This window comes from Apis cerana, linkage group LG9, assembly GCF_029169275.1.
Source record: "Apis cerana isolate GH-2021 linkage group LG9, AcerK_1.0, whole genome shotgun sequence".
In the NCBI taxonomy this organism is placed as follows: domain Eukaryota; kingdom Metazoa; phylum Arthropoda; class Insecta; order Hymenoptera; family Apidae; genus Apis; species Apis cerana.
In genome coordinates, this window is record NC_083860.1 from 10,624,789 (window position 1) to 10,641,984 (window position 17,196).

A 17,196-nucleotide genomic window follows, 5' to 3' on the forward strand; every position below is an offset into this window, starting at 1 on the left:
ATCGAGAGGCAAGCAACACAAGAGGGCAGTACGGCACGTCTCGCAGATAATCGAAGAAAGCCCGCGCTGAAATGATCGAGAATTGATCACTGTTTCATCTAAAGCAAAATCAGAGAGAATCCGTTCCTGGATGATGGTTTCGTGGCGCGGAAGTGGTAGGGGATTCGAAGATTATACTACGTTGGTTTGTAAGTCGAAAGAACAGTTTGGTTTACGATCGCTTTCGAGTTGTATTATTTTTTCTCCGAGTTTCAAAATGTTCAAATACTAAATACAAATCCCAATCGTTATATATATTGAATCGAAAATTGAAACGAAAAGAAAAAAGAAGGAAAAAACGAGTGCGGTATTAGCGATCATACGATCTAATGATTGTGACAAGTTGATTTGACCGTAATAAAAGGCTATTTTATTTCGCGAACATCATACTTATTCATTTTTTTTGTTTATACACTTCTGATTATTTTTCATTCATGTTTTCTCTTTCAATCTCGATTCTGTACAATTAATTATGAATTAATGAAGATATATGAGATAAAGAGAAAACATATGAAAACAATTATTGATATGAAACAATATTAATATTTTTCTAAATCTAACTTTTTAAGAATACAAAAAACACAGGTGAGTGTGATGAATTGATTATTTGATAATAAAAACATCGTATATTCTGATATTGTGTTATTTAATCATTTAATTATTTTAACCAACTAAGACAAATTTTATTTTAAAAAATGATCATATCACGATACGAATGAAAGGAAGTAACCATTGGCAATGAACTCAGAACTTTAGAACGTGAGCACGTGTTTCTTTGTAAACATCTACTCGGCCATTCCCTTCCCTTTTTGCTTTACGTTCGATGAACCGTAATCCTTCCGAAAGAGAGGGTTCTAAATAAAAATAGCCATAGTTAATTTCGAATCAAAGAGATATACTTGTCATATTGTGAAAAATTCGCAAATTTTTCTATATTTATCTTCTTCTATTTTCTTTTTTCTTCAGCTTCTTGACATAACTGCAAATATCAAAAGATTTAAATTTGAAACTAACATTTTTATTAATAATTAATTTCAAAAATATATTAAGAAAAATGCTTTTTAAAAAATGGCATACATAGAATATTATAAAAAGTATCAATCATATAATTTTAATTATTATAACTATTTGTAAAAATAAATACATGTATTTTTACATATAATATCTCTATGTAAGATGACTTTGATTGTTTTTTGTTTCAGACGAAATCAATCGACTGAAAAAAGACAAAGGGAATGAAAAATGAGATACAAGGTGAGACAACAACCTTGACGAATTTCAAATATTTTTTTCATCCGAATATACATGTATATTTATGTGTACTTGCATATATACACATGCATAATACATAGCACATGACACACAACACGTCAAATAGTCGGACTTGTGATTATAATAATTGTTTTGTTTTTTGAAAAGAGACAATAGCTGTTGTTCCTACTTTTTATTCTTCTTTCTTTTTTCTCTTGTTTGATCGTTCATTGTCATACGTATACATAAAATATACAAGACAAAAGCTGCAGCATCGCAACGCCTTGAATAAATCGCATCACGCATCATCGTCATATCTTCTATCTATATGTTTACGATTAATAATGATTCTATATTTTTTTTTCTTAATAATCAAATTCATTTTTTTGCTTAACTCAAAGAAAAATTACTGCGAATATGGCAAATTTAATCATGATTATTAATACAAATTTGTTTTGATATCATTATATAATTTGATTTATGTACATACAATGTATTTTATAATTGCATAATTCTCTGAAGATACGTGCATAAAAACACATATAATGAGGATCAATATTAGAGACTTGACCGTTTCTTGGAAGCAATTCAATGTTAATTTTATGATCTTTCGGTTTGATTTTGATTACTTTGGTGAAAACGTATTACGAGTAAATAAATTCAACATTTCCTATGAAAAAGTTAGAATATTTCTATAAATATATAATAAACAGTAATAAATTTACATAATAAATTTTACTCTCGAAAATCATATTTGCTCCACTTAACTTTTCATTTATGTTAAAGCATATGCAGATTATCCATCTAAGCGTTCTTTCTATTTGTAGCATGCGGGAGTCAAAAAAGAACACAATGTTCAAACTGTCTGCTACATAGTCTGTGCTACGTCTTATTATATCTTTTAAGATTATTCGCTCCCATATCTTCCCACTTAATTTACAATTTCTGAATGATATAAAATCGAAATGTCTTCTCTAAACTCTTTATATCTCTATAACCATTGTTGATTATTTTTTTGTTTCGATCATTGAATATCTCCCAATATAGGACAATATTTTTTTCTTTTTTATCTAACTTTTTTTCATTTTTTTAATAGTTTTCAATTTTTTTTTATAAATCAAAATAATTTTACAATACGATTTTCGTTCTTTATGATGCAACCATATAATATCGAATTACAATTAGAGTGTGAAGAATATTTCTGATAGCATAGTTCTGGTCTTGTGATATATGAACAAATAGATAGAGAAGTTATCATACACATACACGAATGTACATATACTTATTAATTGCCATCACAAACTATTTCATATTGTGGCATGTTTTCTTTTTTTTTATTTAAAAAATCTATTATCTTCTATTAGTTTATTCCAGAGATTGCATTCTAAGCTATTATATATTTGTTGAAAGATATACCGTACTTGTAAATTATCAATTAACAATACAACTGATGATTAAAATTTTTGATGTTATGGTATCCGGTAATCAAAAATATTTCTCCATTTTTCATTAGATTTTGCAATGTTCGTTGATAATACATTTGTCTGTAGTCCCAACAAATTATAAAAGATTAGCTAAAAGATTTACTAATAGTTTACTAAACTACCAGTGGCAATATCTATACGTAATTACTCCATGTTCTTATTTAATCTATAAATGGAAAAAGAAGTAAAGGTTGGAATCTAGATTAAAGGCAGGGAAAATAATGCTAAAGTAATTTCAACGATTCTAGGCCAAGGTACATCTTTAGAGTACATCTTTAAGCGTAACATCATCGAAATGGGATATCTATTTTGCTGCTTTCTTAGATCGCAATTATAGAGACAATTATAAAGGATATGCCGACAATTTCTTGCGTTATAATATCAAATAATCTTTCCTTTATCAGACAAAATCATTATTATTTTTATTTTTATAGGTAAACGATCCGGAAGTGAATAATGAAAGATATACGGCGAATGACTCTATACTTTCGTGGTAATTATCAGTTTATGCCTTTAGAAATAAATTTGCATTATAAAATATTACATTAACAGGCAATACGAGGCAAAGGGTAAGAAGAAATTAATTAAGAATGGAAGAAAATTGGCTATAATTATTGGTATATTAACTGTAATCGTGGTTGGATTGCTCGCAACGTTAGCCTTGCAAATATCTATTTTTCATAAAGAGAAATACAATGAGATGTGCCAGACGGAGGAATGCGTGAGGACAGGTACCGTGAAATCAAGGTTTTCCTTCTTTTCCCCACCTTCAGTTTCACCTTGTAATGTAATCGAACACACAGAAATATTACATTTCAATTCGAATTATCCTTACATAAGGATAATTTATATTCACATTGATCTTGCGTCTATTCACAATGATAATCGGATAATCACATTTAATATGAAGATAAAATTTATTGATCGTTCCAGCCGCCAGGATAATAGATGCGATGAACAGATCGGTCGATCCTTGCCAAGATTTCTACAAATTTGCTTGCAGCGGTTGGGTTTCAAAAAATCCTATACCGCAGAGTCAGACTTCTTGGGATCAATTGAGCTTTCTCAGAGAACGATTATTAGAAAATCTGAGAATTTTGCTCGAGGAATCAGACGATGAAAACAATTTGAGACCGGTTAAATTGGCTAGGGCTTTATACAAAACTTGTATGAACACAAGTAAGGAAAAACCGATCGATTATAATTCTAAATAAATAATAGAAAAAAAAAAAGAAAGAAAAATATGCTGGTAATTACAAAACGAGGAAACTCGTACAAGTAATAATGAATTTAAGTATGTAATACGAGTTATTTTTAGCAAGCGTCGAAGCTATGGGATTGAAACCTATCTATGAAACGTTAGACAGGCTCGGATTACCAAGAGATCCGCTTTTTAAAAATGAAACATTGCCCTTGGACATTTCATATATTGTTGGAAGAGCGCATCGAGTTTTAGGACTGAATCTTTTTATCAAATTGTACATTAGTGAAGATATACGAGACACAACAAAAAACAAGATAATGGTAAGTCCATAGGAGCAATGATTCTTTTGATTACATGTATATAGTCATATTGTTATTAGACACTGAAATCTCAAATATTAGTCTTCAACTGACCTAGATAATTTTAGATAGAACAAGTGTCACCAGGATTTAGCGAACGTTATCTTGTTGATCCGTTGCGCTTTCGGTCGGAGTTAATAGAATATAAAAATTATATAAAAAATATGGTCGAATTGGCAGGCGTAGGGAATAGAAGCATTGAATTTGCCAATGAAATTTTAAATTTTACCACAAATGTCGCGCGTGTGAGTATTTTGCTCATTTTGCTGAATTTAAGCAAATAAATATTCTTACGAATTGTACTCATTTGTTTAGATTATGGCAACGCCGGAAGAAAGAAGGAGCGTAAATCATCTTATTTACGATTTCAGTATTGACGAACTACAACAGTGGACAGATTTGCATGTGCAACAGGTAAATTATAAAGAGCAATATATCAACAAGAAATTATTAAATAAAATTTATGAAATTTTTTTTAATTGATTTATTTCAGTGGAATTGGACTAAATATTTGGAAGCAGTTTTTGATAATACAAACGTGACAATAGATACTAAAATGGATCGTGTAATTGTAATGGATCTAAAATATTTGCAGGAATTACCTAAACTGTTAACAGTCACTCCATTCGCTACAATAGGTATACATACATCAATTATTTTATTGTAAAATCTTAGATATAAATGACTATATTTTGAGTCATATCGATCAATTATATTAATTATATTATAATTAATAGTTAAAATATTTCAGTGCGATTCATATGGTGGATTACTTACGCAGGAATTTCTCCATTGACGTTACAACGATTCCGTGATCTCGGTTTTCAATTTTCGCAAAAAGTTTTTGGTTTAAAGGAGGAAACATCGAGATGGAAAGCCTGTACTTTAAGTGCAAACGCAAACTTTGGCATGGCTCTCAGTTACATTTACGCGCAAAAATATTTTGACGATCGGTCTCGACAAAAGGTTTAGTGTGACACGATTTTTTTATTTTTGATATATATATATATTTAAGTGATAGAAATAGAAAAAGAAAAGATAACAGATTTACAGGCTCTAGAAATGTTGCTCGATATTAAGGCAGCATTTGACGAGATGGTGACCGAATTAGATTGGATGGACGCTGATACGAAAATTCAAGCTCATAGAAAGTTGCATGCCATTAGACCGTTTGTAGGAATTCCGGATTGGATTACTAATTCGAAAAAATTAAATAAATTTTACGAAGAGGTAAGTATTCACGTCTCAATTAAATTAAAACTTAAGAAGATTAAAAAATGAATTCTCTATTTCAGATGAATGTTATACCTGGACGACTATTTGATACATTTTTAATACTAACTGATGTTGCAATTAAGAAAAGTTTAAATAATTTGCGTAAAAAACCAAACAAAAATCGATGGATATCGACTGGCACAACAGTAAATGCGTTTTACAGTACAATATTAAATTCAGTTAGTAAGTATTAAATAATATTTTTTTTTAATAACATCTTATCACTTTGTATTTCTGCAATAATCTATTACTTTGCTTTTTTAATTTACAGCTTTTCCAGCTGGTATTCTGCATCCTCCTTTCTATGGAAATGGCTTAGAGTATGTATCAATGTATGGCATTGATTGACGATTCTCAATTAAATTTTGAACATATAATTAAAACTTAACAAAATATGTTTTATAGGTCTATCAACTATGGTGCCATGGGTGCAATTATGGGTCACGAATTAACTCATGGATTTGATGATCAAGGTAATGTATTGAAAATTGATTTATGTATCATGTGTATCTATTATCAATTGTAAACGATTAGATAAATCTTGTAAAAGGATAAAATTTATAAGAAAAAAATAAAATAATTATGCACAACAGGTCGTAGATATGATGAGAATGGAAATATTAAACAGTGGTGGAGTAATCAGACGTTACGACATTATCATGAAAAGGTCCAATGTATAATCAAGCAATACAGTAACTATCATTTGCCAGAGTTAGGTCATAATTTCACGGTGAGTGTCACTGTTCTTCTGAGAAATAAAAAGAAATAAATATATATCAAATATATTTATATCAAAATGAATACATTTATTTTCTCTTATACATATATTTCTTATTCGGTGAAATGTTTAATGTTCTTTAGGTAAATGGTATTAATACACAAGGAGAGAATATAGCAGATAACGGTGGTATACGAGAAGCTTACAGAGCATATCAACGATTTCAAAAAAGAAATACCGATCAACTAATTTTACCCGGTCTTGCCAATTATAATCAAGAACAATTATTTTTTATAGGTTTTGCACAAGTAAGTACATTTATAAATAATAACAATTTTTTTTAAATATTTTGTCATTTATTAAAAATATTATTCGTGAATTTAAAATATTACCTTCATATACACAATAATTTTTCAGAATGATTAAATTTGATATTTTTTATAAATACATATATTTATGACATAGTACGTTATATATATGATTATGTTATACAATGAGAATATTATTAAATAGATATGTATTTGTTTCATAGGTTTGGTGTGGAAATTACACAAATGGAGCATTAAAATCTAAATTGATACAAGGAGTTCATGCGCCAAATCACTTCAGAGTTATAGGAACTTTATCAAACAATGCGGAATTCGCAAAAGCATGGAACTGCCCGAATGGAAGTCCTATGAATCCATCTCGAAAATGTATTTTGTGGTAAAATTAATCTATGCGGAGTATATAATCAAACATTATTTAAAACTTGTTGTTTTTTCAACATTATTTTCTACTAGTCTTGCGTATTATATAATATTTATAATAAAAATACGCAAACAATAAAAATTAAATATTGACTGATTTATAAAAAATAATGTTTAACTTAAATTAGTATTTTAAATATTTTCTATAGTAAAATTTATTTTCTGTAAATATCATACAGAATGCAAATATAATATCTTTAAATTGAAATAGCATAATTCATTATTTCATTGTTTTCTTTTTTTTTTCTTTAGAATCGTTCCGTTATCTTTTACAATTATTTCCTTTTTTCTTTTTTTCACAGGAACTTCATCATTTTCTTTTGATTTTATCGATTTTATTTTTGATTGATTGAATGTTATATTATTCCGTTTCAAAATTTTTTCAGTCAATTCACAATTTGTTTTTTTTTTAGAAGGTATATTATTATTTTCTTCCAAAGATATAAAACGTTTCTTTTTTTTCTTATTTGAAAAAATTTCTTTCTTTTTATTTTTATCATCAACGTAATTGCAATCATCACTATTGTTCGACAATTTACTTTTTTTTTTCGGTGTAAACTCAAATATTACATCATTTTCTGCCTTTTTCTTTTTTACAATTGATTTGTTCTTCTTTCTATTTGGAATATTTGGATTTTGTACCTCTTCTATACTTCTTTTCTTTTTTAATTTTTTTTTCAATAATTGAGAAGCATTATTTATAATTGTTTCATCCAAATCACTTTCATTCTCAATAACAACTTCTTGCCGAAGCCTAAATATAAAAATATATATGTATATGAGTATATTTATAATAAAGATATGTTTGAAATATTAAAATAATCCAAATTTATGACTATTTATTTTATCTTAATAGAATATTATATTTTTTTTCGCAATATTTAAATTCTTCTTTAATCAATTAAAATAGTTCTAAAAAATATAATTGACACAATACTATAAAAAAGTATCTATTTAAAAAACATAAATGATAAATAAAGTAAAATCATCATAATTTAAAAAAAAAATAATAAAATATTACTTACGAAAATTTCTCTTTTTTCTGTATTTTTTGTTCCTCTTTTGATAATTTATTATCAAACACAAGATTCTCATATAACATTGCAAGAGACAAACAAGTAATTCGAGCACCACAATTAACCTTTTTTATCATATTTAATTTGTGTTTGCTATATTTCCATAGTTTAATTTCTCCAGAACTGCAAGCTGTAACTAATAAATCCTTCTTGAAAGCCATACATTTCACTCTTATATCATGTGCAATTGCTTCTACAGTTTGCACGGATTTTTCAAGATCGTAAAATTTGATTTGACCATTTTCCAAGCCAACAGCAATTAAATCATCTTGTAAAAATTCTACACAAACAATTTTTGAATCAAATTCAATTTCGGTATCGATTCCTGCTAATTCTACAGAATATACATCTATTTTTTGGTTCACAGCCATTAAATATTTTTCTCCATTAGGACTCCATTTAAGAACATTTACATTTTTTGCATCTAATTTCAATCTTGGTACTAAATTTATAGCATATGCTTGTCTTCCTTTAACTAGATTCCAAGTACGAAGAATGCCATCTGCTCCAGTAGACAATGCTATTTTTCCTGTTGGATGAATAGCTAAAGTATTAACTGCTAAACCTTTATGTGGTTTTTGCCAATGTTTTTCCAATTGCCAATTTCCACATCGAACCGCAGCTATAGTTCCATCATTACTACATGAAAATAGATGAGATGCTTCAGGTGTAAATGCGATACAATTAATGGTATCTGCATAAACATATAAGTAATATTTATATAAAATTAATACATATTGAGCAGAAAACAATTATGTAAGATTATACTTACCATTATGATGTATTAATCTACCTGATTCTACTCTGTGACGCAAATCATATAAATAAACAGAATCATCTGCTCCACCAGAAGCTAAATAATATTTATTACTCGCAACACTACGTATACTACTGCTATGACTATGAGTTGCGAAAGTCTTTTCCATTTTATATTCCTGAAAAATTATCAAACTTTTTAATAAAATATGAAATTAAAAAAATATAAAAAAATATAAAAGTTATATCAGTTGTCAATATTGCATTTTAATTGAAAAATATAATAATTTAATGTCTTTGCTACATTAATTTTTATGTAAAAATCACACAAATGTACAAAAAATATTTTATTAAGAAAAATTTATTTGAACAAAATATAATCATTTTATGTAGGTAAAAAAAATATAAAAAAAATATATAAATAATTGTATAATTAGAATTAACTTAGATCGTTCAATCATTAAATTTATAAAATATTCATTACAAATAAATCGAAATTTTTCTAACATATAATATATGACAGATAATTGTTATCGATTAATTTTATAATATATACATTTATAAAAAATATTGGTATACATGTCAGATTAAGTAATTCATTTTAAAACCGTGTTTAAACATCGAATATAACCTACAATTAAATAATAAAGAGAAACATTCTTACATTAACGATATTATTTACTTTGTAACCGAGCAAATATTGCTCGTACGTTCCTACAATTACTTCAAATAAATCTGGCATGATTGAATTTAAAATATCTAATGTATATAAGTTATGTTATTATAATTATAAAATCATATCTTTCGCACGTGCATTTAAACTTACAATGACAATTATTATGACTACTGTTACCGGCATTCATGATTTATCATGTTTCTAGATATCCAACCATATTGTAGTTCATGAAATTCATAGACGAATTATAATTATAGAATAGTTATAATATGCATTTTTTTTTTATATAAAAATTAAAATCAATTTTCTTTTTATCATAAAAATTATCAATACAATATAGAATAAGAATAATTTTAATGATGTTTAGTTTAATTGAAAATATAATTAAATTTTCTTGTAATACTACAAATTAATTAGAAAAAACGATTTTTTATAATTGTAAACAAAATATATATACATTTTATATAGAAACTTTTTATTCTCTCTCTCTCTCTCTCTCTCTCTCTCTCTCTCTCTCTCTCTCTCTCTCACACACACACACACACACACACACACACACACACACACACTCACTCACTCACTCACTCACTCACTCACTCACTCTCTCGCCTGCCTGCTCGCACGCTCCCCCACACACACACACATACACGCTCACTTACTTTCACTTTCACTCTCATTCTCATTCTCTCACTCATACTTTCTTTTATTATAATAAAAACTAATTATATTTCAAATAAAATTTATTATGTTCTAAATTAATACTAAATTTATACTAAAATTTATTATGTTCTAAATTATTTTCAATTTTTCTCTCAAAGCATTAATATATAAATAAATAAATTAATGAATAATATTAATTTAATATAATTAATGAATAATATTCGTGAATCATAATAAATTTTTTTTTTAAATTTTCAATAATCCTAATATTTAGATTTTCCAAAGGATTTAACCGTTCATTTATAACGGTCACTTAAAACGGTTCTTCTATTTTATTAAAGAAAAAGTACATGACTTTCCTTGATTGTTCCTTGTCCGAAATCTTACAATATATTCAGGTATATTTACCTTTTTCCCACTTCCAAACTTAAAACTTAAAACTTAAAACTTATGAAATGGAGTTTTCATTGTACAATTTTTGAAAATTTTTTTGAATTAAAATTCGCTAAAATTTAAACTAGAATTTAAATTAAAAAATTCTTCGTTTTAGAAAAAAATTAAAAATTTCAAATAAATTTTAGAATAAATTTTTATCTTTTAAACAGTTTGAAAAGATAAATTATAACTCCCTTATCTTTTATATGCATTATTACTATCTATGAAGTAATGAGTTTTCCTATTCCCATGAATTTTACTTTCCCCCTCCACTCGTGTCTAAGACATTACCATCCTAAAATATTTGGCGCGTCAGTTTATATTCGATTAGTTCGTCCTCAGGAAGCGCAATGAGCAGAGTTTTTGTACAAAGTTGACAATTATTTGTTTTTTTTTTGAATAAGCAAATTTTTATTTATCCAACCTCTGTCGTTAAAAAAATTTTTATTTCTAAGGTAAAATATAATTATGGACGGATGAAATAAAAATAAAGATATTTTTATTCAAGGAGAAAAGAATCAAACGAAATTATAAAGATCGTTTCTAACTATTCCTTTGAAAAGATACGTAACATCGAAATTTTAAAAAAGTATAAATATAGTGTTTGTATTTATCACGAGTGAGAAAAAAAGTGAATTTCATATAGTAATTGAATATTAATAAAAAACAAAGATGTGGAATGGGTATTTTGAATGGTTACCAATAGATTATTATTACTATCCTCAACAAGAAATGTACGAAAATTATTATTCAAATTGTATCGATCCTACATATGAAAATTTCCAAAATCCGCAATATAATTATCAATCATCAGTATATGATACAAATTTTGACTTAAACAAAGATTTAAATCAGTTTATAAATAATGGAATGGAACCTATTATCGAAACGTATTCCGGAAATATTGAAAACAGGAAGCAATATGAACATGAGCAACTTATATTGAATGAACTATGGCAGGGCAATTATATACAAACTCATAAAGGTGATCCGTAAGTATTCAATACAATACAATAATTTATAGTTGAAGAATTATCAAAGAATTATCAAAGAAGGACTTAGAATTATTTTTGACTTATAAAAATATTTCATGAATAGAATCTATATTAATTTTAAATTTAGAAATTAATTAGTTCAAAAATTATATCTTTTTAATATATAAATTATTTTGATACTATGTTTCATTTACCATTAATTTCATTTATCAATTGTTACTGTGAATAATGAAAATTTAAATGGAACAGACTAAATTCTACTATTATTGATTGATGCTAAAAACAATCAAAAAAGTTAATAGAGTTAAATAAATAAAGTAAATAAAAAAATAAATAAATTAAGATTTGATTGTATTTTTTGTAATCACATGGGAAATCACATACAATGATATCATTTTTTTTATCAATATATATATAACAAAATATTTTATATCATTATATGTAATCGATATTTTAATTATCAATAAATGAAAAAAAATTGTATTTGTCATTAATAATTCGTTTTTTTTCAGACTACTTCATTGGACCATAATGCAAGGTCTTGCAGAGTCTGCGTGTGCCATGATAAGAACGACAGAACTTGAGCTTTTAAATGCCTTAAATAGTGATGGTCAATCACCTTTACACTTGGCTGTATTGGCAAAGCAACCGAGGATTATTAGAGAATTAATTCTGGCAGGTGCAAATCCAGAAATGACAAATTATCGTGGAAACACACCGCTTCATTTGTCATGTTCGATCGGCGATTTTCAAACGGCACTTGCTCTCGTTAGTCCTTTAAATTCTATAGAATATTATTATCTTCGTCCTGGAATAAAAATACCTAACTTACCCCCAAATCTTGAGATACGGAATTATGAAGGTAATTGATCAACTTTTTGTTTTATTATTCTTCAGTCTTTTTTTGTTAAACATTGCTTCAAATAAAACATTTATTTAAAATATTAAATGAATTATATATATTATTATATTATTATAAATATTAATTATATATAAAATATCTTATATTATAGGACAAATGTGTATACACATTGCCACTTCATCGAATTATATAGAGCTTGTACAACTTCTGATAGATTGTGGTGCGAATGTTGAAGCCAGGGAGGGTTTGACAGGAAGGACTGCCCTTCATCTAGCTGTAGAACGAGGATATGAATCAATAATTACGTTTCTTCTTCAAAAAAGCAAGACTTGTTTAAGTACAAAAAACTATGCTGGAAAGACAGCATATCAGTTAGCTCGAAATTCTAATAGTCAATATACAAAAATATTAACAAAGAAACGTTAACGAATTATCTTCTGATTGAGAATTTGACAATGATGATTTCGCAATTAATCAATAATCTTAAAAAAATTATTAACTTTTGTTGTATAACTACCAATTAATTAATATCAATTAATAATCAATTGTAAATTAATAAATTAAATTAATTTTGTTCATTATTTGGTATATTAATATTAATATTAATTATATTTTGCCAAATCACTATTTTAGACTTTATATATTCTAAAATAAGAAAATATATCTCTATTTTTTACATTAAAAATTATAATATATTATAAAAAGGAAATGCATTTAATTGTATTTATAATCATAGTAAAACATCAAAAGTAAATATAGAAACGAAAAAATATAATAACGAAAAAAGAATAGAGATTATTATTTTGAAAGAGTCATCTTCGAAGTACAGTAAACAAAATATAAATATACACAAAAAAAGTAAATAATAAAAGGAGGATAAAAATAAAATAAGAAAAGAATAATAATATTATCTCTCGAATGTCAAAGATAATTTAAAAATCAGATAACATTTATTCTTTGCTTAAAGTGGAATAATAATTGAAGCGTTATATTTTGAATGTTTTTAGAAAGATGTTTTTGACATTTAAAAAATGGCATTGATGAACAATGATGAACATTTCTTATTTTATCTATATCCTTCTTTTTTGTTATTCCTGTTTATATTTGTGTTTCATTTGCGGCACTCTGAAAATGGCGTTGATTCCAAAATTTTTAACATATCTCTATCTTTCTTTTGCTATTTGTTCTTCTTTGTCTATATTAGTGTAAAATTTATATATATGCTCAAAAGATGGCTCTAATATCTGTTAAATTTATGGAATTTTCTTTTTAAAGGAAAAGTACTACTAGTTACTATACTTCTGTATATAGATATCTAAAAGAGTATTTTATGTCTTAAATCTTTTATTTAAATATTTGAAGTTTATGAATAATCAAAAATGTATAATTGTATTTAGTGGATATTTATATTTTTTTTATTTCTTTGATATATTTTCTTATTTAATAAGATTTTTCGAGGTTATTTTATAATTGATTTCAGCAGAGATTTAGCATTTGTGTTATAACTTTATAATGATTTGTAAGTACGTTTTTTTATTAAAATACTTTTATGCTATTATTAAATCATTGTTGAATAAAATTAATCAAAAAATAAATATTAAGAGTATATTAAGTGTTAATTTTATTTTAGCTTCACTTAAAATAACAGATTGGACACCTGATTACTTTATTGCAAATCAATCGAATTGTAATATAATTTTGGAAAATTTAGATATTTTAGATGAAATTCCATTGCTAAATAATGCCCCTCTTCATGAATTCAAAGATAAACAATTAGTCCGATTTAAAGGGATGATTCAAGATATGCATGATCCTGAATATTATTTACAACAATATGAAGTGAAGAATAATCAAACTGAAACATTTGAGCTCAAATCTGGAATGTATATAGATACAGCAAAATGTTTGGTAATTATTTTCATATTAAAATTTTATTTCATAAAGCCTTTTAAAATTTTCTTTTGTCCATATTAATATTAAAATTATATGGATATATATCAATGAGGCTTATAGTAAATATATGGTAGTTTCAGGTGTGAAATGTGAAAAGAACAGCTTATTTCATGTATATAACTGCCTACATTATTATTTTATATAAATATTTAAAAATTATATAATACAAATATATTTTTAATATCTTTATTTAAAATTTAATAATTTTATTGTATATGTTTCTTAGCCACATGAAACAATTTTGTTGGAGTCGGAAAAGAATCAAAATTCAGAAAGACACACATGTATTGTAATATCAATTCCAGGTTTAAATGATTGGGAAAAGAAAACATACAAGCAATTACATTGTTCAAAATTAATTAATAGATATAAAAGAAATTTAGATGAAGATAATTGTGAACTTATGGATTGTTCAGAATCAATACGAAAGAAAGAAAAAATTGATGATAATAAGAAAATAGAATATGATAGGCAATCTTTAGTTTCAGAAGAATATATATTAAATTTTCCTATTCCTATAAATGATGGTAAAGCTTGTATTGTAAAGGTTATTAATGAATTTTTAATATTTATACTTCATATAATATTAACAATTTTTATATTATATAAATCATATGTGAAATTTGCTATTATATAATTTATATTTTTTTATATTAAATTACAGATATATGAAGATATGACTTTAAAGCTAAATCAAATTATTGAAATAATAGGTTTTATATCTCTGGATCCTTTTTTAAATATTGTTCATTCAGATGAAACTATGACAGAAGCTGAAATAACTGTTCATCATCCACCTGCATCTCTTGTTCCGCGATTACATGCTATAAAAATAATCCAATCAATTAAACAAGACATAAAAATTGTCTCAGAAGTAATGTCTAAAGCAGAGTTAATAAGAAATGATCTTCATTTAATATTAAGTGAACTTCTGTTCGGAGATCATTTAGCTGCAGATTATTTAATCTGTCATTTACTTTCCTCAGTGTAAATATATTTAATTTATTATTTTTTTTATTATTTCACGATAAAAATTTGATTAATAGGTTTTTAAAACTATTATTTTAGTTATATGAGAAGAGATTACTTTTGTCTTGGTACTTATCCCTTAAATATAACACATTTCCCTGTGATTAAATATAAAGAATTTCCAAAAGATTTATATAAATTTTTAAATTTACTTGTTAAAAAAAGTCATTTATTGGAAATTACTTTGGAGAATTTAAATGATTTGAATTTAATACCAAAGTAAGTAAATATTAATTTAAATACAATTTTTTTCATATAAGAATTAATATTAATCTAATTTATGATATATTTTTTTTATTATTAGGAAAGATTATGAATGTAATAGACTAACTAGTGGAGTTCTTCAACTGAGTGACAATACACATCTTATAATAGATGAAACAGGATTAACTGCTGGTCAAATAACACAAGCTGGAAGAGAAAATTACAATGCGATTTGCGATTTGATTAACTTTCAAAAAGTGACATATGATTTTAAATTTTATAAAATAGAATATGAAACTGATATTCCAGTATTAATTTTATCGGAAGCTAAATCTTTTATTCCGGTATGAAAAAAATTTATATATAATAGTATTTATTATGATTGAATTATTATGAATGAATTAGATTAATTATGAATAGTATATGTTCATTTTAGTGTCAAACTCAAATAATTCTAAAAATAGATTCAGAATCGGAAAATTTATATTCTCAAGTAAAAGAAATTGCGGAGCAATATTTAAAAGATGAAAATCGATTGATAAATATTCGACAGTATTTAGAAATAATACGGGATTCGAAATTCGAATTAAATGATGAAGACGTTATAAAGGTAACTTTTAGAAATTATCCATATTTTGTTAAAATATTTCATTATACATACATAAAAAAATATATAATTTTGATATGCTTGTGATATGATTGTATTTGTTTTTCATTAGGAAATTCAAAATGATTTCGTACAATGGAAACAAATAAACAAAAATGTTGATAATTTACACTCATTAATGGTATTGTCTAGATTACTATCTTTGTCATATGGATCAAATACCTTAACTATAGAATATTGGAAAAAAGCAGTCCAAATGGAAATAGAAAGATTAAATAGATTACCAGAAAAAAAATAAATTTAATTCAATTGAAAATTAAAAAATTAGTATAAGCCTAGATTATTTTTTTTATATATCTTAATAAAAAATTTTTTACTAAAAATTTTATTATTTAATTCAGCCTAATAATTTATTATTATTAATTATCAATCATTATTATGCAAATAATTTGCTAATACATGTCTAAAAAATAATATTAGAATGTATATTATAAAAAATAATATTTACGTATATATTATTAATTTACATATTTGCTAAATTCCATTTTGCTTTATTCATCATATACTATGTATATTTAAAATAATATTTCCTTCTCTGGAAAATGGAAATAGCATTATTTTTATTTTCATAGTTGATTCTTAAAAAATATTGTCAATTTCGAAATATTTTCAAGAATTTCTTGATTGATTATTTATATTACTAAAATATCGATTTGTCTTTGTTTTAATATTAAATATCGAATATATTATAATTATGAAAGAAAGATATATTATAGAAATCACTTATTTCATATAAAATGTTAATAATTATAAGAATATTATGAAAGATATAGTATATATGATTTATTCTTTACTATAAGAAAG

At 25.4% G+C, this 17,196-nt stretch overlaps 4 protein-coding genes across 8 annotated transcripts; 3 read left to right on the forward strand and 1 right to left on the reverse strand.

Annotated features, from left to right (window-relative positions):
* On the forward strand, positions 1-7,287 carry LOC107997557 (endothelin-converting enzyme 1-like). Of its 4 annotated transcripts, XM_017056244.3 has the most exons (18): positions 195-393; positions 609-624; positions 1,242-1,293; positions 3,209-3,267; positions 3,327-3,505; positions 3,708-3,953; positions 4,093-4,298; positions 4,406-4,582; positions 4,653-4,751; positions 4,831-4,975; positions 5,089-5,303; positions 5,391-5,567; positions 5,633-5,795; positions 5,884-5,932; positions 6,018-6,085; positions 6,206-6,342; positions 6,474-6,638; positions 6,863-7,287. In XM_017056244.3, the coding sequence occupies exons 3-18, from the start codon at positions 1,282-1,284 to the stop codon at positions 7,037-7,039; spliced, it is 2,274 nt and encodes a 757-aa protein (XP_016911733.1). In that variant the 5' UTR covers positions 195-393; positions 609-624; positions 1,242-1,281; the 3' UTR covers positions 7,040-7,287. The 4 variants fall into 4 exon arrangements, with proteins under 4 accessions (XP_016911732.1, XP_016911733.1, XP_061935541.1 ...); XM_017056243.3 differs by lacking the exons at positions 195-393; positions 609-624 and adding an exon at positions 1-188; XM_062079557.1 differs by having other exon boundaries at positions 195-619; positions 1,239-1,293.
* LOC107997484 (p21-activated protein kinase-interacting protein 1-like) lies at positions 6,398-9,866 on the reverse strand. 2 transcript variants are annotated; one of them, XM_062079565.1, is made up of 4 exons: positions 9,738-9,866; positions 8,928-9,090; positions 8,105-8,849; positions 6,398-7,833 (listed from the first exon to the last, which is right to left on the reverse strand). In XM_062079565.1, the coding sequence occupies exons 1-4, from the start codon at positions 9,768-9,770 to the stop codon at positions 7,305-7,307; spliced, it is 1,470 nt and encodes a 489-aa protein (XP_061935549.1). In that variant the 5' UTR covers positions 9,771-9,866; the 3' UTR covers positions 6,398-7,304. The 2 variants fall into 2 exon arrangements, with proteins under 2 accessions (XP_061935549.1, XP_016911585.2); XM_017056096.3 differs by having other exon boundaries at positions 9,576-9,798.
* Positions 9,867-10,992: 1,126 nt separating this feature from the next.
* LOC107997487 (NF-kappa-B inhibitor cactus-like) lies at positions 10,993-13,120 on the forward strand. The gene is made up of 3 exons (XM_017056100.3): positions 10,993-11,674; positions 12,190-12,539; positions 12,691-13,120. The coding sequence occupies exons 1-3, from the start codon at positions 11,355-11,357 to the stop codon at positions 12,963-12,965; spliced, it is 945 nt and encodes a 314-aa protein (XP_016911589.1). The 5' UTR covers positions 10,993-11,354; the 3' UTR covers positions 12,966-13,120.
* Positions 13,121-13,650: 530 nt separating this feature from the next.
* Positions 13,651-16,715, forward strand: LOC107997479 (mini-chromosome maintenance complex-binding protein). Its single transcript, XM_017056089.3, has 8 exons — positions 13,651-14,058; positions 14,170-14,447; positions 14,719-15,039; positions 15,157-15,479; positions 15,561-15,740; positions 15,826-16,069; positions 16,162-16,335; positions 16,445-16,715. The coding sequence occupies exons 1-8, from the start codon at positions 14,052-14,054 to the stop codon at positions 16,628-16,630; spliced, it is 1,713 nt and encodes a 570-aa protein (XP_016911578.1). The 5' UTR covers positions 13,651-14,051; the 3' UTR covers positions 16,631-16,715.
* The last annotated feature ends 481 nt before the right edge of the window (positions 16,716-17,196 follow it).

Coding starts and splice junctions, on each gene's coding strand:
- LOC107997557 (XM_017056243.3), top strand. Junction 4,299..4,405: donor CAACAAAAAACAAGATAATG/GTAAGTCCATAG, acceptor AGATAATTTTAG/ATAGAACAAGTGTCACCAGG. Junction 5,933..6,017: donor TTCTATGGAAATGGCTTAGA/GTATGTATCAAT, acceptor TATGTTTTATAG/GTCTATCAACTATGGTGCCA.
- LOC107997484 (XM_017056096.3), bottom strand. CDS start 9,653: ATGCCAGATTTATTTGAAGTAATTGTAGGAACGTACGAGCAATATTTG. Junction 9,091..9,575: donor AAGTAAATAATATCGTTAAT/GTAAGAATGTTT, acceptor ATAATTTTTCAG/GAATATAAAATGGAAAAGAC. Junction 8,850..8,927: donor TAGATTAATACATCATAATG/GTAAGTATAATC, acceptor ATGTTTATGCAG/ATACCATTAATTGTATCGCA.
- LOC107997487 (XM_017056100.3), top strand. CDS start 11,355: ATGTGGAATGGGTATTTTGAATGGTTACCAATAGATTATTATTACTAT. Junction 11,675..12,189: donor CAAACTCATAAAGGTGATCC/GTAAGTATTCAA, acceptor GTTTTTTTTCAG/ACTACTTCATTGGACCATAA. Junction 12,540..12,690: donor TGAGATACGGAATTATGAAG/GTAATTGATCAA, acceptor CTTATATTATAG/GACAAATGTGTATACACATT.
- LOC107997479 (XM_017056089.3), top strand. Junction 14,448..14,718: donor TAGATACAGCAAAATGTTTG/GTAATTATTTTC, acceptor TATGTTTCTTAG/CCACATGAAACAATTTTGTT. Junction 15,741..15,825: donor GATTTGAATTTAATACCAAA/GTAAGTAAATAT, acceptor TTTTATTATTAG/GAAAGATTATGAATGTAATA.